Raw genomic sequence first — 24,068 nt, forward strand, 5'->3', positions numbered from 1 at the left:
GAATAACCCTTAATTTAAATTTTGGCAGCTTGTAAATTTTGGTTTGGTGATAACTGCTCCTCTGACATGCATTTTATCGCTCAGTTACAGATATGTAGGGTCAGCTGACACATGTTCTCCACTTTATTGTAGGGATTTTTTTTTTGTGTCTGAGAATATGAATTAGCTTTTTCTTGCTCAACGAACTTCATCTTTCAATTGAAGAAATATGAAGGCCATTAACACTTCATAAATTAAACTTCAGTGCACCTAAATTCCTACTATGATTTACAACTGTTGTTTGCTTCAATAATTAAAAAGATTCAGTAGTAGACACCAATATTTAACAAAACAGGTTGTTTAGCACAATGACCAGAATATGTCTTGCTACAGGCTGTGAAGAAAGAGGATATCCTAACTCTGTGATAAAGGTGGACCCCCAAATTTGTTCTATTTACAGCATAAACCAGAGTTGCTCAGAATACAGAACACTTTTTGTTTCTTTAAGGACTGTTTTATGAATGGCTAAGTATCTAATTGCTGCAGGCTCAGGAAAGTATTATGCCTTTGAGCTCACTTGACTGAAATCAATGAAAGCTGCTGGTTCTTATCAGTGAGATCTGCTGTTCAAAGGTCCTTTAGGAATAAAAGCAAATCCTGACTCCTGCTGTGTGAGGACATTGGAAAGGCAATGCCTGCTCTGTGCCGATAGGGCTGGGATGTTAAATAGGGCTGTTTTTTTCCCAAATTAATGTGGAGCCCTGCCCCCGGGCTTCTTTATTCTCTGCCACACAGATGTGAGGTTTTCTCTGATTTCATCAATTTGTAGTTAGGTTGCTGATAGAGTGAGCACTCGTGCAGATAATAATTTGGTGCTCAGGCTACAATTATGGCTACAGTGACTTCCACTTCCCCCTACTAATAACTCAGCATGCTATCCAAAATATGTTTGGTACTGATACGTGAGCCACCAGTGCTAAGCGCGGCTCGGCATAACTCTGCCCATTCCATAGGCTTGTCCCAGAGGAGGGGGAGCACTGGAGGAGCAACCTCTGGTACAAAGAGCTGCTGTACAGGGAACGTAAACTGGGATGGCCACTGTTGCTTGCCAGGGCACTGTCTGCCACACTTCTTCTCTACAGTTACCCGAGGGATTGCCTGCAAGTTAAGGAAGCATAAAGGCAGCTGAAAGTCATTTGTGTTCCACTTTCCAGGTATGCATAACAGAGCAGCAGGACAGCTACTTTTCTGGCTCACTCTTTTTTTCCTTTTTACTCTCCTGAACTAATTATGGTTTCATGACACCTAAACAATTAAAAGGCAAAAGTGCAGAATCATCAGGTCTATTTATCTGTAACCAAAAGAATTAATTTCCAGAATCTCCTTTTCAGTAAAACTTCAAATATAAAACCTTGAAGATAGTTTGTCAGAAGGAGTGAACGTGGAGAGAAGAGTTACGTGAAAGCAATGGTTTAAATCCTCATGCTAGAATCTCACTGGAACATATTTTCTATGCATTACAAGAGGTATTGCCCTTCCCAAACCTTATGTGGGAAGCAAGAGACTAAAGGTCTTTCCACTGAGAAAGTCATTTGCTCATAAATTCATATTTGAATCCTCTAAGCAAGGACTAAACCTGGAGAAGTCAGTGGTAGACAAAAGATGTCAGAATGAATTCATCTGACTGATCTTTTTTATCAAGACCATGCAAGAAGAGTAAGGGTGAATCCCCTACCACTGCTGGTTTCAAGCAGTCCCTGGTCCATGCTATCTCCCAAGGTGTTCATGGGTCTTGTCTAGAAAAGTGCCAGATGGCATGGGCCAAAACTACAGCAGGAAGCATGATAATAAACAAACAAGTGGGATAACTTTATGCCAGTACTTGAGCACCTGTCCTGTTTAGTTTACTTGTTCAGATGATGCTGTGTGACTGAGTTCTCCAAACAGGTGCCCTTTTATCCTTGGTGACTGACTGCTGGATGTGTGCACTCCAAGTTTGTTATTTAGCCCATACCTTCCTCTGACAGTACAAATGAAACAAACCTATGTGGCCCAGCCCAGAGCTCTTTTAAGAGTGGAAATTCTGAGTTTGGGGAAGTACTTTGGTTGTGGTACTTTGTCATCATTGCATTTCTAAATCTATCTTCTGGATTTCTAAATAGAGAGGGAAAGAGCACTTGCAAGAAATTGTATAGCGCTATATAGGAAACAACTATAAGGGAATATAGGAGCCAATTCTCTTCTCGTTGTCTGCTCTGTATTAGTTTGGCCAATACAATTCAGATTTTAAGCAGTGCTGCAACTGCATGGTACCTGGCAGACAGGGAGTTTTGGTGCTGGAGTTTGTCTCACCTAGTAGCGTTGTGCTTGCTGCTACTTGCTAAACACAGCTGGAAGTCTACAATAACAATACATTTACTTGGCTGTTATCTTTGACAATTACAATTCTCCATCTCACTTCAGTCTATTAAAATGACTGTCCATACTCCTGAATATTACAAAGACACTTTGTCTTTTTTTTTACACTGCTTTATTTTTAAGGGTTTATTTTGTTTGGTTTAAGGAAAACAGGTAAGGAAGCTTAAATAACAGGTCTCAGGAAATGAAATGATCACTACATCTTTAGTTGAACTGGAATGCACTTAAGAAAATAAGAGAGAGGTTTAAGTTAGAGTCATGGGAACCAGCGAACAAAGCACCAAAAAGCATGAAACCCCAACACAGATGTAGCAAAGATTTTCCAGATGTGGAATTCTTTCTATGGATCAGTAGAGTTAGCTTAACTTACTTAAGCTGTAATGATTATTTGGGGGGGGGAGGGGGGGAAGTATGGCTCATTTCTTATCTCTCAGTCTTTTAATATAACTAAATGCAATTTACTTTGCTGAAGATTTTTATCTAGGTTTGCTTTATGAAAAGATGTCTGTTTCTTATTCCTCTTAGTTTGTCTAATGTGGCATACATTGCCTCTCCGGAAATGCCTTTGCAATGTACTGCAAAAGTTAATATATGTAGCAACTTCTTAGATTGGAGCCTTTCTTGGTTAGTTTTTCAATGTCCAGTTCCTCATTAAAAACCAAATAATGCCCAGTTTTGGTTACAACTGTAACATATCTCTATATATCTATAGATCTCCACAGTTTCTAGTATGGTCTTCGGTTATGTTTGTGTTTCTATATTCTTATGAGATATGCTCATACTTTTTTTTCTTTGCTCTATATTCAGCTGAAGAATTGCCTTGATTTACTGTATTCTGATTACTGATTGATTTCCACAAATTCTAAGATCCCTCTAGCTACTGCTAGAAAGTTTCCTAACATGTGGAGGACTTTTGCTGTTGCTGTATAACTTACACAGTATTCTTAATTTGATGATGGGTAGTTGGTACTCTTTCCTGGAGGAAATACATGCCTCTTACAAAATGTAAGAAACACTCATGTAATAAAAATATATTCAGTGTGCATATTAGGGCTGAATATTCAATACATTTTTACTACAAAATACCATTTCTGACACATTAAAAACTACTTCAATATTTGGATAGTGACTTATCCACTGGAAATATTGCAATACTACTTCAACATCCTGGGCAAGTTTTGAATTGGTACATAGAGGGTTATGATTTCGGTAAATCTGATGAAAATCAGTAGTAAGACTGTCATTTATTTCATTCAGGAAATGGTTATGCTAATCAATTTCTCTGTTGTTAGTTTGTCTAGACTTTTTCTAAACCTGTGTAAAATTTTGTCATCTGCCCTATACTGAGCCCCATAGTTCAGTTCTAGACTGCATGGAGAAGTGCCTCCCCCTGTTCGTTTTGAATCTGCCACCTTTATTTGATGTCCTGTCATTCTTTTACAGGAACAGACAAGCAATTGCACATAAATGTCAAATGATTATCAACACAGAGTAATCAACTATGAACAACTATTGTACTGGGAGACAAAAAAAGAGATGAGGTGCAAAAACTTTTACTGTTGGAAGGAATGGCAGGTATTAAAATCCCTGACCGAAGAAGCCAGTACTGCTTCCAAGCTAGCAGTGAATCCTACTCTAACTTGTGTGCCAGAAACAGTCTTCCACTTGACCCATTGTTATTTTCTGATCCTGCAATAGCTAATTGAATGGCTGCTAAAAGGCATTTTTCCTACAAATACTACTCTGGATCCATGCTTCGAAACAGAGCCACACTTAAGTTGTAAGGGTGATCTGTACAAAAAGTACAAGTCTGAGATCTTCCTCTAAAAGGGTGAAAGAAATTTTAGGAAAACTAGAGATTATCCCATAAGTCTCTTCCAACTTTCCAAACATTCTTCTGCCACAAATGCTCTGATAATGATGAAATGATATCTGATAAAATTGATTAACCTGATAATACACTAAAATTTTGCAGAAGAGAGTATATCAGTTATGAATGTGAAATAGAGCCCTGCTGAAGACACACTTGTGCTGACACAAAAAATGCTATTCCACTCAAAGTGTTAGCAAAAGCTATACCATGAAAATAAGTCCTTGGCACTCTCTGAACGTTCTGGAGTTTCATCCCTGCTTTGAGAGCCTCCCATGGTAACTACAAGAGCAAAATATTTCTAGCATAGGCACAGGCTTTGTTCTGTAAACAGTGCTCTATGTAAGTCAATTGATTGATAACAAATTCAATAAACTTGGTTTTCAGTTCTTTCATTATTTGTAATACTTATGAATTAAGCAACAATTTCATGTGGTTATCTGATTCTTTCCTAAAATGTCACGAAGGGGAGATTCACTAATAGCCAAAATCAACACAAAGGTAGATTGAAGATGGCAATAAAACAATCGCATGAGGTGATTGTTCATACACTGGTGCATTTTAAAGACCAATGGCATCTACCATATGCTAGACAATCAGGGTTTGATTTGATTGCCACTTCCTGATAGGTGCAAAAGCAATGTAATTTTACAAGAGTATTTGCAGAGGAGATCTGAGACAAGGGCTAAACTTGATGACTAGATACCACAAGGTATTTTAAAATCTTCAAGATAATGAAAAACACCTTTTGTCAGATATGGTTAGTATCTTTGAGTTTATAGACAATAAAAGATCTAGTTGCTCAGGCTGGACATATGACAAGCAGATACAGCAATTCTCTCAAGCATCACTTACTGTACCAGAAGACATTCAGAGCGCAAGTCAATAACTCTAACAAGGAAAAAAAGACCAGTCTGAGCAACCTGTGACACTGCAGTTACATACAGCCCTATCACTGTGCTGCCAGGGATGGTTCTACATCAGGAAGACACTTTGCCTCCAGGTGTGCCTAATCCAAACTGTGTTTTTGGGTGTCTCTCACCTGCATTTTCAGTATGTCCTTGGAGGAATGTAAATAAGCATGACTTCTCATCAAACTTCAAAGACGTCTCTCTTTTCCCTAAGGATTTGTGAAAAGGAGCTTTTTATTCTAAAAAGACAGGAGTTTAAAGTGTGAGTGTAAGTACCTAAAATATATAAACAGCAAAACCCTGTGCTGGCTTTGTGGAGTAAAGCCCATGTCCCAGGTAATCTGGGACTGAACCCATTTCTTACCCTTCTGTTTTAACAGATGCAAAAAGAGAAATGTTATCTCGCCACACTTTCTTAAGTGCTCTAAGCTCTTCGTATTAAAGATGATTTAAAATTGTTCAGCTCTTAGGTTTATCTTCAGCAACTCTGAAACAACTTAGCAGTATGAGTCCTATTTTCAAATATGAACACAGAAGCATAATATAAACTTACAGATGTTTTGAATGTTGTCTAGGAACCCAAAGAAGTAAAGAAGAGCTTATTAAATTTTTCAGAAATAACTAGGTACCTTCATAATTCTGGGCCATGTGCAGATTTTACTGCCCAAACATAACCTTTACTGGGAATTGGTGTACAATAAGCAGGTATCACAACAGAGAGATTGTTTTTCATCTTCAGGTACCTAAATAACTGTGAAAATGTAGCCAAAAGTTATTTTTAAAGTTTGGCTCTGGGCACCTCAGCTTTTCAGAAGCTGACTCTATTTCTGGACACTGAAAAAGAAAGCTCATCACCTGATTTCCAAATCAACAGTCACATCACTGCTTTGGAAACCATGGCCTAATGATTACATGTCAGTATCAATTAGGACCAAGTGAACTTGTTTATATTTCATCTGAACCAACACAAGTCTTTACCATGAACTCAGTGTGAACAAAATTAGGCTAGAAATAACTTGATTAATTGGTTATCACTGTTCTCTGTTATTCTTGTTTTAACCTAAAAAGGAAAGTAAGAACAACTTGTTCATGTTTGCTTTGATTTAAAAGCTATTTTGGGTCAGAGACTACTTCTTTTAGAATGTTTCTGGTGTCCAATACAATAAGAGACCACAATTTGGGCTGGGTAATATAAATGCTACCAAACCACTGTGTAACTGATAACTAGCTTTATACTGAAAAGCAACTTGATTAAGATTAAATATATGACACTAGCCAGAATACACTGAGTACCAGTTTATAGTCTGTATGGTGGTGTTCTAAAATATGAGCACATTATAATTAGTTATAATGTAATACTAAACTGAATTTACTGAAAGTAACAAATTCATTAGCCTTCTGCTGCATATTCTGCTTTGACAATAAAGAGCTCAATCATGAAACATTGTTTCCCACAATATTTTTGTTTGCAAGTTGGGATTTTACAGTCTGGAAGGGTGGATAAATAAATGATACAAAACTGGCTAGAGAGCAGCTCTATGGAAAAGGCCCTGGGGTCTTGGCAGACAGCAAGCTGCACATGAGCCAGCAGCGTGCCCTGGCAGCAAAGAGAGCTGGCAGCATCCTGGGATGTATCAATAAAAGCATGGCCTGTAGAAGGAGGGAAGGGATTATCCCCCTCTATTCAGTGCTTGTTAGACCACATCTGCAATACTGAGTCTAGTTTCAGGATTCTCCCAATACAAGACAGACATCGATAAAAGGGAACAAGCCCAGGGGAGGGCCACCAAGCAGGTCAGGGTCTGGATCACTTGGCCTGTAAGCTGAGGCTGTGGGACTTGTTCAGCCTGAAGAAATGGCTTTTGGGGTCCTACCAGCAGCTCCCCAAGACCTCATGGGGGGCAACAAGAAGATGGAGCTGGGCTCTTCACATTGTGCATGTGAGGATGACAAGAGACAACAGGCATAAACTGAAACCAGAAGGGATCAGACTGGATATAAGTAAAACTGTCTCCTCCATGGAGACTGTACAGCAGTGGAGCAGGTACCCTACAGAGGTTGCACAGGCTCTGTCCTTGGAGGTTTTCAAGACCGGACTGGATGAAGCCCTGAGCAAACTTGTCTGACCTCAGGGCTGGTCCTGCTTGAGCAGGAGGTTGGAAGAAGGATCTCCAAAGGTCCCTTTCAAGAGAGTTATCTTGACTTATCCTTTGTTTAACTGTGTTTCACTAATAGGTGATGAAGTCTGTTATGAGAGACATTCTTAGAACTTATCAATCTGTGATGAAACTTATAATAATAGTGTCAAAATATGTTTAAAAGACTTCAATACTAATGCTAGTTTTTTTTCTAATCACTTAGTTCCTGGGATAAAATAACTTGCCTTAACAAAGAAAGTATATATTGCCTTAGAAACACATTAGATTGGACAGATAAGGGACAGCTGAAAGGTTTAGCATGATGGCCAGCAGCTGGCACTATATACATCTTTATTCCTATCAAGGAAATATCTTGATTAGAATAAGGTAATTCTATAACAGCAATTAAAAGAAGACAGCAAACCAGCAAACAAATCAAAATTCAATTGCTCATCACAGGAATATAAGGCACTGAGGCACTGCTTGTTTTTTCTAAAGTGAATAACGACATTTGAATATTTGTTGAGGAAAAATTTAAAAGTTGTTTCCACAATTAACACAAACATGAAAGAATCTAGAAAAATATCATAGCTCCAAAAGCATTAAAGTGCATGACATGGACCAATGCAATGTAAAAATAATGGCCTATCCTTGCTATTGGCATAAAATAATTCAGTTAAGCTTTTCTAAGTATTTTAAAGATCAAAATAGATGAGACTGTATTAAAGAAATGAAAAAAAATAAATGCCTTTGAAGATAACAGCAGCATATTTTGATTTAAGAAACTCTTCCAAAGAAGTATAAAAGGAAGTCCATACTGATGGCCCATACTAAAGCAGGTGGAATAAGAAAACAAGCTGGCTAAATATTTAAGAATTCAATGCACAAGAGGTTCTGTTAGTTCTCAGATACTTCAGATGTACTTTATTATTATGCAGTGATTTAATGGAATTTGTTCTAACCTTCCAGAAAACACCTATTTTCCTGTTCAGGCATGGGACCTAACGTTCGTGTCCTTCTTCAGTGGTGTACAGCCTTCTTGACTGCTGGCTCCCCCTCAGAGAACATTCATGCTACCTGGCCCTACCCTTCACTTTTTAAGACTCACGAAAGTAACATACAACAGAAATTATGAAGAGTTTTAGGGGCCATCCTGCTTCCAGTGCATTTAGCAAGGTTTTAAGTGGACTTTCAGAGAAAAGCTGCAGTCCCAGGACCTACTGTTTTGTCCAAAACCTAAAGAAAATGGCCATGGCACCTTAAGATTAATGAGACTTTGGCTTTGCACAGTGCTACGTGCATTTTAAAGTTTATGTGTTTATATCCACATGCATACAGTGAATATGGTGTGACTTTTAAAAGTGAAGTAATTTATTCAGAAGAACAACTATGGTAGTGTGTGGTTAATAAGCCACTAAAAATCGAATACCAAAAATCATGACATCAGCTATTTTACTGCATTTAGAAAAAATAAAAAGAACCCAATGACTAAACATCATCAGGAATCTTAGCATGAAATGTCAGCTTTTGGTATCTATTGGCATCACAAACCGTTTTTCTAGTAATGAAATAAATGACAGTGGAATAAAAATATATCTATTAGCATCTGTTAGTGTTTGGCAGACATCCATGCATATTCTGGCAGAGTTTCTGTAACTGTTTATTAGTATGACAGACTGAAGTGTGAGTGCTCACCTGACATTTTTATTTAGAAAGCAAACACTCAGCTAAAACAAATTTTATAACTGTTGCAACATCAACAGTAAAAGAAAGATTACCTAGCTAGGAACTGGTTCTTTATACTACGGTCTCACAAAAACACTAATAAGACTGTTCTACTAAATCCAGATACAATACTTACAAAAAGGAACAATTAATAATTCATTTTTCCCAGTTTATTCTAGAATGCTGTTTAGAGATATTGTAAAGCAGCCAGAAAACTAGTAACTGTGCCAATTAACTTGTATTTCTCTCCAGTTTATGTGGAAACTGATATCCTGTAGCCAGTCAGATTAAACTTTTTAATGTTTGCTCTAGGTTCAAAATAAGTCATGTATGGATCAACCTTTAATGACTCCATGAAAACAGAGCATCCAGTGGATACCACTCATAGAAAGAATTGATTTCTCTGGATCTAGAACATGTTTGTAAAATCTAGTGAAGATTTTCTTTTTTCCTTTTTGATTAGAGCTGTGGTTAAATTAAATGAAATTAAAAGAGCTCTCTACCTAGTGCACCAAGGAGTTGGTCTTTTATGTGCCTTGTTTAATGACAGTGAACCTGTCACTACTGGATTTTCAAGGTCCTCCTGCTGCGAGTTCTCACAGACGGGCCCGACCCCCCTTGTCATCACTCCATCACCTCCTGTTCTGCAGCTCGTCTCACCATGGGGCCGAGCACCAAGTGTCCTCCGCTGCCTGACACCAACAGTTAGAGTCTGAGAGGAAATACCCTACCGTCAAGGTCCCTTTAATCGTCTGTGTATTTGTCTACCTTGTGAATCAAAGGCAACCAGGGTAATTAACACCAAAGGACATTGAGCCTGTACTTTATTAAATTGTATCTTTACCAGAAATCTAGAGGAGATGCAGAAAAAATGAGACTTTGTTCACTGCTAGGCCCATACTGTAATACTAACACTGGGGAGCTTTCAAACACTTTACATTGGCCAGAGATCCAATAAGGCTGCTGTCTTTGTGCTTAATACTTTATCCTCTTGTTCGCTTGCTGATCACCAAAACACAGATGAGAAACGGGCTATCAAATCTGTTCTACTCCATGTCAAAGACTGGCACTTTTATTCGTGCTGAAGTAGACCTCTCTAAAAAGAGAGTACTGATATTTATCCAAAGAGGTTGTGCATTTTTCCCATAGCATATCTTTAAAGCAAGAGGGAATATTTTGGTAGAATCATGAAAGGTCTCAAAAGCATGTTCACTTGCTATTCTGCTAGGGAATTTTTACTGCTACAGATGAGTAGTGCCACTTGCTTTTTTATTTCAAGTCATGTATTCTGTGCTTTGTAATTGATCCAAGTTTGTACTTAAAAACTAAATGTAGTACTCAATGGCTTAAAAACTGCTTAGTTTATTTTTAGAGCAGCAACTCTTCTAAATGTGTGTTCAACCAAAATACCACAGGGCAGTTTTATGCACAGGAAAAATTTATTTATTATAATGCTGGAAATTATGGACCAATTGCGTTAATATTTATTTAATATTTATTTAGGGCTAGACTAAACCTTCAGACCTGTTTATGTGATAGCACATAGTTTCATCACCTCAAAAGAAATAAGCTCTGCTAATCCCTGACCAGATGTGGATATTCACTCTGCTTCTCCCACTGGCTCTGTTGTAGCAATGTTTCTGAGTCACAAACAGAGTTCAATATTACCTACAAATATTTGAGGATAAATTGGGAAATCATTAAGTAGGCCCACAAAGAGATTTAGGCAATACTTGAATACAATTACATTTCACCTTTGTTTTGGGAACACTGCTCCAGAAACTGATGTTAGCCCTGAATTAGGAACCTCACTGTGGATTAATTGTACTGAATATTGGCATCTCTGTTAGAAGCCATCCTGACTCTACAGTTAGTGGACAGTCAACCAATACCATTCATGAAGTCTCGTGTGATTCACATCAGTAAACCAAATGCTGACATATAGCCAGGTGAACCAAAGGTTCATATGCTGATTATTTTTTTGACTATAAATGAAGACAACACCAGTAAGTCCGAGACAGACACCTTCATTATTGAGAGGTGAGATGAACACTCCATCCTTCAAATTTCTTCATAGCTCACGGACAGAATTTGAGAATAAAAGTCACAACAGTCAGCAAGGTAAGTAAAGGCATGGGACTACATAAATTGCTCAAAAGAAAGATGGATGCATCTGAAAAAAAACAATCTTTTGAAGCTGGTTGCTGGCCTGCATTCCTGATTTAGGTGCCAATAGTCCCAGCCCTGAGTCATCTCTTGGCTTGAGCCATCATTTTCCCTGACTGTGCATGTTGCTTGATCTTAACTTCTACCTTAAAAAAGCCCTTTTGAATTTTTTTTTTCACCATTGCCAGAAATGTCAACAATATTGAGACTTCTTAAAAATGCATTTCTCAGAAATAGCTGATGCCACAGTACATCATTTGCAAAGCCACAGTTCACACAACTTTAAGCAATAGTGTACACAGTTAGGCATGACTGATGTTCTGCTCAATACACTGATCATTTATAGATTTTTGCCAAAGGGACTCTGCAATTGCAGGTTTTACTGCACTTTCCACTGTAAAAAAAAAAAAAAAAAAAATTAACTGGTTATGCAACTCCTGAGTTATTAATTGACAAAAGCAGCAATGTTTTCAGATTATGTTTGGCTTTGCTCTAAACCTAAAAATAGTGGGTTTTTTTGTTTTTTTTAAGTATTCCATCTGAAAGTTTGCATTTGATGTAGTCAAAATTTACTGCATGTTGGAAAATATATAAAATTGAGAAAATATTTCATTTCAAGGAGTAACAACTGCTATAAACATAATCAGTAATGTGTGAACTTCTAAGCTGCTTAAGCAGCTTGGTCCATTTAAGGATCTAAATGTATCGTTGCCTATAGGAAAAGCATTTGAAAGTATCAAAGTATCTGGAATCTACAGAATAGAAAGTCTTGTAAAAACAGGGTTTTATTTATGTATCTAGAATTTCTGAACCAGAAACAGCCTTTTTACTTTCTTTTATTTCTCACTCCAGTCCCAGATGAAACGAAATAATATTAAGTAGGAAAGAGGGAACTACAAGAAATTATTCAGAGTCTCAAAATGAGAAAAGATGCTTGACTAGATATTTTGAGTTCCTTTTTAATCTAATTTTAATAGAATGCTATCCATTCTTTTTACCTACTGTGTTATTAACATTGTCAGCAGTAAAATAAAAAAGTCCTTTTTGTATTTTGTAACATATTTTAGTCTGTAAGAATATAAACTAGAAAGAGTTGGATTGTTGGTATTTCCTAATAAATATCAAAATTAGTATTTGTTTTGTTCTCTTACAGCAGACATGTAAATATGCTATAGGTTTTTTTTGAGGGCTTTCACATCTTGCTTATGGCTTTTTCATTCATGAGTCTTATGCAATGTCATTTATCTGGTGAAGTGTAAGCAGCAATGATCAAACAAAGGCTAGTTAAATTGCAAAACATGAGACCTGGATGTCTGAATCAAGATCCAATTGCATTTGAAAGAAATGGCACTAACTACCCCTAGAACCAAGTGACTTCAGTCAATAGGCCTGATTTAAATAATCATCTCCCAAATGCATGCTTAATATTTCCAAAAAACCATAACCTCCTGAGCTCTAGAGTTAAACAAAAGCCAAAACCGATTAAAAGGCAACCACATTTCCATTCACAGTGTAGCTTGTGCTCATGTACATGATAATGTCAGCAAACTGACTCTACATGGCATGAAGTTCTACCTAATATTTGTAATATTAAATATAATGCTGTCCACAAAAAAATCACCACCAAAACAATGAAGTCTGGGCAGGAAAAAGGAAAAGAGAGAGAGATTCATGTGCATGTGTATGGGTTATAAAATGTATGTCAAAAATAAATGTATTTCATACCATCATCAACACTGACATGATAAGTAGTTTTGACACTGAAGAAGTACGGTTAGAGCTTTGGGTTTTATTTCTGATTTTACAAGCCATTAGCTATGGCAAACACTTGTTGCAGCACTATAGCATAAAACTGGGGTCATTACATCGCTATGCCCTGAAGATTTTTAATGACTTTCAGAGACCTTTTAATCTTGTATGGTACATAATTGCTAAAGATGTACAAAACCCTATAATGCATAGCTGCTTGACAAAGTATTTGAAATCAGCTGCAAATAGTAGGGCCAGTTATAATCAGTTTACATATTTTGACATAATTTAAAGGAAGTGTCCAAATACAAACTGCCTCAGAAAAAGAAATACCAAATAATACCACCTGCAAAATCTATAAGGAAATGCTTATTAAATGAGAGTCACAGTTTGGGAATTATTTATGAATGTCAACAGCTAAAATAGCAACATTCTGACAGCATATGACAACTTATGGACAAGACAGTTCCGTAGCTTTTACAGTACTGATTAGCACTGGGGTTTGTCTCTCAAAAACTTTTTTTTAACCTATTCCTTTCCCTTAATTTCCCTTAATTCCCTTTTTTTAACCTTTCCTTTCCAAAAGGAAAGAAGAAATTGCAACCAAGATAATGCAAGAAAATGTCACCAACAAAAACCAGACTTAAATCAGAATGCTAGGTGGCATTTGAATATTTTGAGGTATTTTTCAAACTATATTTGAAGTACAGTAGCAAATTATCAAGTACAATAAATGATGAAGAAAACAACAGAGATTCTAGAGATCTATAATGCTAAGAGTGGAGCGTTCCCTAGTATTTGTAACAATAAACCTATTTGACAGTGTCTAGCAGACAATCACTAATAGATTTCACATACCAACACCAAAGTGTATATAGTCTTCAGAGAACGTATATAACAGAAAAAAAATAGAAAAACAACCTTTCAATATTCTGAAAGTATTTAGATAAAATATAAGTTATTATCTCCAGTGAAATACTCCAGATAACTGAAATTTCCTGCCATACTTAGACAGACAGTAAAGTTCACACCAAGTCATGAAATTCCACTGACTTGGACAAACCCATTGGCATTTGTTGACTGAGACATCAAATAAATCAAAATAGATTTTAACACCAAGTAACAAGTTAGTATCTAGAAGAAGACTGACATACAGGGGGCAGCTGCAATTCAACCCATTACTTTGTACGATAGTTTCAAATATCTTTATTAGTATCACACAGAAAGCTGGACTGCTTTTCAGAAAGAGAAAATATCCTTTTCAGGTAACAAAGAATAACCTTTGCACAGACATTTGTCAGGTCTGTAATCCTGCACATTCAAAACCCCACAGCTGAAGCCCGTCTTTTATCACTTAGTTAAGTAACACTGTATTCCACAAAACAAATACAAGGAAATAAGAAAACAAGTAGATATTTACTCACCAGCCTTCTCTTTCTCTGAAATAACAGGCATAGCCTGAAAGAAAAAAAATAAATGATACCACTATTAAAAAAAAACCACTATTAGGGAAACATTATAAAATCTTAACGTAGATTTTATGAGCGTCCAGAAGGTCTAGAAAGAACTGAGGCATCAGTGTGTTAAGCACTCTGGAGAGAAACAAAAAGTTCCTGTTTGAGTATCTTATAATCTATTATGAAACTAATTACTGTTAAAAAAAAAAAAGAGGACTAGGAAAGAAGGGAGGTGATGGAGTTAATCAGATATTCCAATGATTGCATTTTGAAACAATCATCCTAGAATAACTGCCCACAAAATTCTGCTGGGAAATTGCTAAATAATTCTGAAGGAGTGAAGACAAAAACCGTGTGGCTGAAGATGAGACTAATATGCCAAATCTTTCTTCTACAGAACTCAGCTAGGGTTCTGCCATTGACTCCATATAGTTAGGACTCGGGCTCACAAGTATGTTGTTCTATAACATACCAATTTCTTACTTTTCATACAATTTTTCAGAGACAAGTAATAGAATTGTTTTCATATTGGCTGTAATTGTTTTTGGAGTTGGAAAATTGTGTTTTGTTTTTTTGTTGTTGTTTTTGTTTTTACAATGGATGTAAAAATCTTTCATATTATGCTTTTCTTTCAGAATAATGCAAATGAACTTTCTGGGTGTATTTTTCCTAAAATAAGTAGGTTCTAGATTGGATGAATAGTAAAATGGAATTTATATGGCATACATAGAAGCAGAACTAAAGAATGTGCAGATACAATAAAGGTAAGGAAGGCTGGATGAGAAATCAGATTGCATATGCAATGTAGGCAGAGTTGCCATGTGAGTTAAGGTATCAATTTTACATCCCTTTCACTCATCAGTCTAGCCTTTATTCAACACATTTTCCTGCTGCAGATTTCACAGAAAGAGGAGAGTGATGGACAGAAATCACAAAACAACCAGTTTCAGACTTTCTATAGAGTTCCTGAAATAGGCTTTAAAAATTTTGCTTCAGGATTTGATCTGTCCTGCTATATAAAATAGTATTTTATAGCATTTCCTGGATGATATTTTGTATAAAATTTCAAATAGAACATGTCTTAGACAATATATATTAATAAATACCTTACAGATTGGTAATAGCCATAAGAATACTTTTGTGATTCTTTGTTTCACCTGTACTCTGACTAGTCAAATATCTGTTGCTTGAGTTTGACATTCAAAAATGTCATACTATCAGACTAACATTAAAACAACAGCAGCCCCTTGCTTGAAAAGCATTTCCCTTGCTTTTTACACATATTTGTTCAGAAGAAGCACCATTTTGCTCCAGTAATGCAACAAAGGCATTAACTTCTATAGTCTGAAGAAAGTTAACATGCCAAAGAAGCAATAAAACCACAGAATGAATCAAAGTATCAGTTGCAAAGAAAGAAAAAGTGTATCATATATAGATTTTTAAAAAACTAAGGGATGGAATTTTGAAAACCAGTATATAATTATCTTCTCTTTCCCAGACCTAAGTAGTTACACTGGCTAAGAAAAATAAGAAGATAAGACATCCCCCCTGCCAGATTCACTATTATAATTTGTGAGATGGAACTTTTTAAAGAGAGAACATTGTAAGGAGGAGAAGATGAGAAACAAACAAACAAGAAAAGAAAACCAAACAGAAGAAAAAGGAATGAGGGAACATTAGTGTAAATTGAAAGGAAGGGTCAGGACAAAAGAAGGAAAGATGGGGACAGGTTATTATCACATTTTAATGTTGAGTTTTGCTAGCCATAAAAACCCCAAAGAAGGCATGATGGCTTCCTTTAAGAAAAGTTTAGAAGACAAGATTGAGATGACTGGAGTTGTGGCAACAAACAGTGTCAGCATTGAAACCATAAGCTGTGTCATGGAAAAGAGACGTTTTGATGGGGACAGCCTTTGTAAGGTCTAAAATGCAAGGCCAAGATGAACAGCAGTGTTTCAGTGAACAGGGAGGGAAGCAGTTACAGGACTCAATGGGGGTATGACAGAGTGACAAGCAGGCAAGATAATTTTTCTTGTGGCTTTATGACAGATTTAAATGGACTTTAATCATGTTGTCAATAACTGCAATGCGAGTCACTGGTAGTGCCTTTGGCCTGAATGAATGCTTCTGAATCAGCGCCCGTCATCATTCACATCAGCGTGCAGATTTTTTTTCATATTAGCATATCAAATTTTAAAACATTGTTAATCTTGCTATTTGTCACTTCAAGTTATTTCCTGGAAATATACAATATTTCTAACTGATGATCACTAAAATATGTAGATTTACAACCAAACATAAACTTTAGTAAATTTGTTAGATGGTAGTCTTAAAGGTTGTTAGAGTTGCTTAGTGGGTTTAGCCCAGGTAAAAAACTGTAGCTGGAAATACATAGAACCATAATGCCTCAGGGCAGATGTGCAAGTCACAAAATTAGTACTTCTCAAGTAGGATGAAGAAACACTATAAGTTCCCGAAAATTTAAAGGTAGAATGAGGTTCAGAGATAAAAGTACTTCCTACGTTCCTGTAGAAATCTTGCAGCAATTCATTAAGACTGATGCTAGAGATACCAATGTGGATTACACAAACTACCAAAAGTAAGAATTCTAAAATCAAGTCAGGTGCATAGGAAAAAAAATTAAAAATACTAGAGCACTGAGATAAAGAAATACATTCAAAATGATAGCATCACAAATTTTCCTAGAATAATTAGAAGGAACTCATATGGCAGTGACTACCTGTTGCCACCATTTTTCACTACTCCAGGTCCCCCATAGTGCATTATGTAAATATAGAGATTTCTGTTTATTGCCTCACTTTTATTGATATCAGACTTAGCCCACTTTTTTTCAGCAAAACATCATTCCATTTCCTTCATGTGCTTTTAAAATTAGAACAACTAATTTTCCCTAATTTGGTCTTATTGTTTAAATGCACAAGAAAAAAGTATAGCATTTTCCAAGAACCAAATATTTTCTTAAATTCATATGAATCCAAGTAAAAAATGAAAAAAGAAATTATCTCTAAATCCCCCCTTATAGTAGCATTGAATTAATTAAAATAAAATCATTTCTTTAGAACAGAATAAGAAGCATATATTTCCAAAGAATATCAATATTCTTCTCACTGTAAAAACTATAAATAACATGAATGCTTGACTCATAACATGGTACTGTAGCATACTTATAAATTCTGAATCCATTGTAAGAGTTATGAAAGAGTTTTTCCTTAAAATAATGTATATAAGCAAGTAAGTCTTACTCATTAATTCTTTACATTTTAAAGAGAACTCATACATGTTTTTAGTCAAAGATTTAGATTTGCTTAGTTTATAGAAAAATTAAAAATCTTACTATTTTAATAAAATATATAGTAAAGTCCCTGATTAAAAAAATCCCAAGCCAAACAAAAAAGCACTCCCCAAAACTACCCTCTTTAGCCACAAAGTACAAAGACATCTTGGACAATACTTTGAAATATGTCCGTTTCCTAAGCAGAGCGTAATTTTGCTGAATCAAGATGTAAAATGAGCTAAAAATTCTGTCAGAATGTTCTATTGCTGCTTAAAAGCTGAGAAAAAAAATCCTAAATGAACATAGTATTTCTTGAAAATTTACAATAAAGTAAACTACCAGCAAATCTTGTTGAACAAGATCTCTGACGGTCCTACTATTGGTTTAGTTTTTCATTAATACAGCTACCCATACTGCTTACATGCTGCCTAGTGGGAAAACATGATTGTTACTTATGAGAAATGCTCTCATCTCCAGTACGGTTTTGAATTCACTGGAGACCTTCTTCCAACAAGTTCCATATGTTCCAAATGAATTGCATTCCCAGGAAGTGATTTAACATTTCTGGCAACGGAGCAATTAAACCAGATTTTCCTGCTTGGCCAGATGGGTTCACTGTAACTTCACATTATTTCTCACTCTCCTCACAGAACTGAAGAACTGGACTTGCAATTTCCACATGATCGGGTCACATGTGTTTTTTACAAAAGCAGGCACATGCCCTCCTTACACCCTCTTCACAGATTTCACAAACACTCCCCAAAGTCAGGCTCCTCTCTATATTTTTAATGATGTGCGCTTTTAGCAGCACCAAGAAATAAAAAGGGGGGCGGGGAGGAAGAGGGGAAATCCCTATCAGACCATTGCTAAAATATACTCAGGATTTACTTTTAAATTAGAGAATGTGATTTTTAACCTATAAAAATCTTACTTGAAATGTCATATTGAAAATTTTTGTATGCATCCTTACTGTGTTGCAACCGATTCCCTGTAAATATACCTGCAAATATGACTGTAAAGTGCATGTAAAATGCTATATTGGACATTTTTCTTTAAAGTTGCAAAGAAGACAGAGTGCATTTGGGAGCAGCGATGAGGGTACGCTGAGCTGCAAGACCGCCATTGTAAAAAGCTGAAGCACATCCAGTCTGACCTGAACGTTGGCTCTCCCTTAACTGTAGTGCGAAGCTATATATATTTATTTTTTTTTTAATACTGATTCCAAACCTGCAGACAAAACCATTATGAACAAAATTAAACTAGCTATCTTTTTGTTTCCTTGCACTCACATAACACAAACAGCTCTATTATGACTGACTTGTCTGCAAAGGGCCACACTGGATGGCAAAGGTTTGTAACTACAGTAACTGGCAAGTTACTGTAGAGGAGCATGTAACATACAATTTCTGAAATAAGGATCTAATGTCATCTATTTATTGTTGTAGTATCTCATAAACCGGTTGGAGTGAGTCTATATTTCAATTTTGCAAACAAGATATAGCATCTTTATTTTAAAGCCATTAAATGCATATTTTTTCCCCAGAATAATGGTTCTGCTTTTTTTTTTTTTTTTTTTTTTTTGGATTACAGAAGATAAAGTGCATTTGGCATTATGTGAATCACATTTTCAATTCTGCCGTCCAACCATAATGATAGATATTCTACAAAGCTCTTCCATCATAGAAGGCTGTCAGCTATTCGGTCTTTTTTCAGATATGCATTTGAATAGACATGCTGCGAAATTTCCTTGCTAATGATCTGATACATCTTGATTTGCAAGCATTTCTCTACAATTTTGCCGGTCGAGATAATATCTTCTACTGTCCAGGGTGAAGGGAAAACTCCAGGGTAAATGTTAGCATACTGGGATTTGACTGGAAAGGGAAAATCCAGCCTTCATAATAATTGTGACCAGGTGACTCACAATTGCTGAGCTCAAGCTGTTATAAATCCCCTACCTTATTTTTGGAAGTGCTTTTATGGTAATCACCTTTTATTCCTGCAATTAAATCATGGCCTAAATTCTCACCTTCGTGGATGCTTTTTGGATGCAAAACAGGGCTAGTAAGAATTGTGTTTTTCACTGAAATGATTTGCCTCAGGACCAAATCCATCTTTATATTCTAAAAAAATGGAAGCTTTATATTGCATTAGGAATGGAAGAGACCAACCTCCAAAGCTTGCAAACATAAAAATGAATGTTATATTTAGTTTTTAATTAGGGTCATTGATTTTAAGACCAGAAACCACTATGTAGATCAAAATATATGTCTGTTGTCTTCTTTCTACTCAAACCATCAAAACACACAAAAATCTAAAATCCTCTAAAGGAGAGCTATCTACTGAACTTCTGACAAAAAAGAAAGAAAGGAGGTAATATCAACACAATATACAATTACCAAGGAAGGACTAATGAATCGAATGACAGAGAACTCTCTATTCCAGTAAATAAGAGTAATCTTGTACCTGAAAACTGATGTCCACAACGCTCAGACAGAAAACAAATTTTAAGCGTTATGTAATTTCTCATCAAACAGTGCATGTTCTGTATCATCGGGAGTCTTTAAATAGACATTTTATTTTATTTAGAAGGTATGCTCCAGTTTTCTTAATTTGGATAAGTAGTAGTTAATTTTAAACTGGGTTATTTTACAGAAGAAAAAAATCCACAATCATTCAGATGGTTTGAAATTAGGGAAATATTGCAGTCCATAATGAGAAATTTCCTCAGTTATATCCCCATTACAACGAAATATTGAATAAATATCTCTACCAGAAATTTTTGTTCTTTGAAACCAAAGCCTTTCCTGTTAATGAATCAGATTAAGAGAGTAAACATGTAGAAAACCCTTTTGGAAATACTACACAATTTAAAGTAAAATAATCTTTTGGTATTAGCATTGATCTGAAATCATAGCAATAATGTAGAAGAAAAAACAAGAATTATTAGTTTATAATTCAGAATTATTTACAAAACATTAATTTATTAAACTTGTCAGGTTTTAAAGCAAGTTTTCAGTTCTCCACAATTTTTACAATTTTGATTTTTCTTTTTTCATCTGGATAAGGAAAAAGAAAAATCAAAACCATCAACTTTCACGACAGACCAGCTTTAGAAGGGGAATTTAGCAAGGTCTTTCTTCTTTGAGGTCTTTCATTTTACTAAAGATTGCAATTACTAGAAGTAGAGCAGAAGGCAATTAAAATCCCCACAACAATAAAGCTCCATCAATTAACTCAATTTTAAAAATAAATTAATGTCACATTCAGAGGTCTCTGCTAAGTTTATGACAACACTATGAATTTAGTTCTAGTGGAAGTACAAAGCTGTATGCTTGCCTGCATATGTTCTCCTCCAGCCAGTTGTATGCCTCTCCCCAACTACTTTGTTGTCTGACTAGATATTTCTGTTTGCTTGAACCTCTTTATGCCACTGAGGTCATGCACAGAGACCCCTTCTAGTTAGTGCTGGATGGTTGGCAGTTCTCCTTCCACGAGGCACTTGCCAAGAGCCTGCACTTGGGGTGGTCTAGTAACTTCCTGCGTCTTCGTCATTCAGCTGGCAGAGTGTGACTCTTGCTGGATTGGAAATGCAAAACAAAGATGCAGGATAATTGTCTTGTGCTCTATTTGGTGTTATTATAGACTTTCCATAGATCAGGGTAAGCTCCCAACGCTCTGAAATCTGTCAGGACCACATACAGCTGGTTTATACGATAGATAAGACAACAGCCTGTCTGCAGCTTGTCCAGACCATTAAGTAGAATTTCACCATAATATAGAATTAAGTCCCTTCTCTTTAGGGATGCTCAAGTCTTCAGAGCAGCAGCTGCAAGTTTGTGAATATCCTGAGAGTTACCATCATGCATTTTGTGAAACGCAATTTTTTTTTTTTTTAAATTAACAATTGTTAGACCTCAGTTTATTTGCATATCAGGGCTTAACTTGGAATAAAAAGAAATGCATAAAATAAACTTATTTTTGATACTTCCTAGGAGTTCACCAGATAAGGAACTCTATTTCCACTTGAGCTGCTTTTGAATTACTAGGGTGGTCATACAGTACTTGTAAGGGGGGGTCAGTTAAATTTTAGTTCAATGTTAAGCAACGTTTGTATAGATTTTGGTAATAACAAAACCTATGCTTCCTCCAGTTTCACCAAACATATGTTTTCTTCAGGGAAGAGATACATAACTTGAATGTTAACACCAAAGCTGAGATGTGACACACTACCTCTAGAACTGGAGCAGCCCCAAGAGTGGTCATGCTTTTCATCAATCACCAGAGGTTCTATTAGGGTTCATTTACACATAGAGAGCTTTTTCCCAAGCTCAGAAGTCATTTGTTTAGCTAATGTTTATCTTATAAAACCTTTTACAATAACAAACACATCAATAAACCCTGAAACATTGGCAAAGCTGAACTACTTGGGAACCAGAGGGCACCCAGCTCTATAAGGCAGCAGTAAAAGATAATTAAAGTCTCATGTTTCCCATTTGTTTCAACATCATGTAATGTCTACAATCGTGATTTTGCCTTAAAACCCTTACATCTGGGGAATGCTTCTACATGGCTGACAGGAATCCCAGGTGATTTCAGTCTTTTATCATCTCCTTATATACAATACTTACAACCTTAGAATAAGTCTATGTTTCATGTAAAGAAAAAATTATTTCAATTATGTGATAATAGAAAGTAAATTTTTTACAGGATGACTCTAAGTTACCAAATACCTTTGAGCACCTACTCACAGCATAAAAGGGGAAATTAAAACCAACAAAATCATATCATTCCTGTCTTTCCTTAGCTACCTCAAAGAAAACAAAGGAGCCCTTTACCCTTCATCCCAAGAAAAGCAAGCCACTCTTACCAATTTTGAAGGGTGCAGACATGAAAATCGGGAAGGTCATCTCATTGTTGGAAGTGCCAGAGTTGGTCATAATGCAGAAGCTGCATGTTTATGAGCTAACTGAGAAAAGGTTAGCAACACAAATGACCAGATATGTAAATGAGCAATCTGATTGTAATAATCTTTCTGTGAGGTCAGTCCGAATCCAATGGTTGATTGCCATCTACACTTTTGAATTCCACTAATGTTAGTGTCCTGGATTCAGATCTCACTCAGGTTAGCAGCAATAAAAGAATATTTGAGTTTCTAGAATATTATATATGAAGGATTGGTATTTATGCTGGTCAAGGAAGACCTCACTGTGTTCAGCTTTACATTCTGAAAAAGATTATCAGGTGTGGAGCATTGTATCAACTTATTGACATCTACTGGGAGGGCAGCATCTATTGACACCTACTAACACTCTGATCCTGTGTGAGTTTGCTCTTTTGAACCTCTGCAGCTAACCCAGCTGGCTACTCTTCCCATTGTTAGCTGCAGCAGGCTGCTACAAGTGTTTAGAGTTCTCTTGCTAAATAAAAAAGCAAAACCCAAGAAACTAGTTTTTAAAACATGGTATGTATGTTTTGGCACAAATCTTTATGCTCACAGTCTCTTGTGAATTCAGTCACTGTGATATTACATTTGTTGGAACAGGTGGGAAAGGATCAAAAGCAGATCCTCAGGGAGGCTCTTGATCTTGGGCTTTATTCCAGGCGTAAAAGAATAAATTACTACAAAAGCTACATCTCTTCTATGATGATGAAACCTGTACTTTTTGCAGAACATTGTAGTTCTTTACTCAGGAAGCTGAAGAGTCACATAATAGTGGTGCTAATCATGAGATGATGGAGAGAGGAGGAGGATAGCATGCCAGACAGAAACAGTGACAGAGAGTCAGTGGGGTGGTTTTTTTTGTGGAAAAGAGTGCATCTAACTTTGGAAGGTAGCAGGGGTGAGCATAAGAGAGTAAGTGCCAAATTAATACATTTCAGTAAGTTATCACCAGGTCTGCTAGATGTGATAATTATCATGTTTCTTCTTGGTTTACTAAAACATAGAGCAATACAGATTAACATAAACCACCCTATTTGCTTTTATGAGGAGAAGACAAATGGCAAGGAGTAGAAGCATGCAAAAAGACAGTGGCTTTGTCTTGGGTAGCAGGAGGAGGTAGAAAGGAAGGGAATAAACACTAAAATATGCTACCTGGATCTCATTTGCTTAATTGACCATATTCTTGGCATCTGTTTGTTCCTGCTCCAACATACATGTGTAGTGAGTGTGAGCTTAAAAATCACCAAACACCATTACTGTGACCTTACTAAGTCAGTATTTCTCTAGGTCATCCAAGAGAAAGAGAGCTGAAATGAAATGAGTTCTTCTGAGCACTCTCTGCATATGTAGTGTGCTAACCCTTAAGCACTTGTCAAGGTTGTGGGTGACAGATAGAGGCAGTAAAACAAAAAGAT

At 36.2% G+C, this 24,068-nt stretch overlaps 1 protein-coding gene across 5 annotated transcripts in view; it reads right to left on the bottom strand.

The window, feature by feature from the left end:
- The window catches only part of DLC1 (DLC1 Rho GTPase activating protein), a 271,064-nt gene that overhangs the window by 119,048 nt on the left and 127,948 nt on the right, over positions 1 to 24,068 (bottom strand). For all 5 annotated transcript variants that reach the window (XM_075026589.1, XM_075026580.1, XM_075026572.1 and 2 more), the window contains one exon: positions 14,381 to 14,414. In XM_075026589.1, the coding sequence (XP_074882690.1) occupies positions 14,381 to 14,414 (34 nt within the window). The remainder of the gene's footprint in view (positions 1 to 14,380; positions 14,415 to 24,068) is intronic.

The sequence above is a fragment of the Buteo buteo genome, chromosome 1, assembly GCF_964188355.1.
Source record: "Buteo buteo chromosome 1, bButBut1.hap1.1, whole genome shotgun sequence".
NCBI classification, from domain to species: Eukaryota; Metazoa; Chordata; class Aves; order Accipitriformes; family Accipitridae; genus Buteo; species Buteo buteo.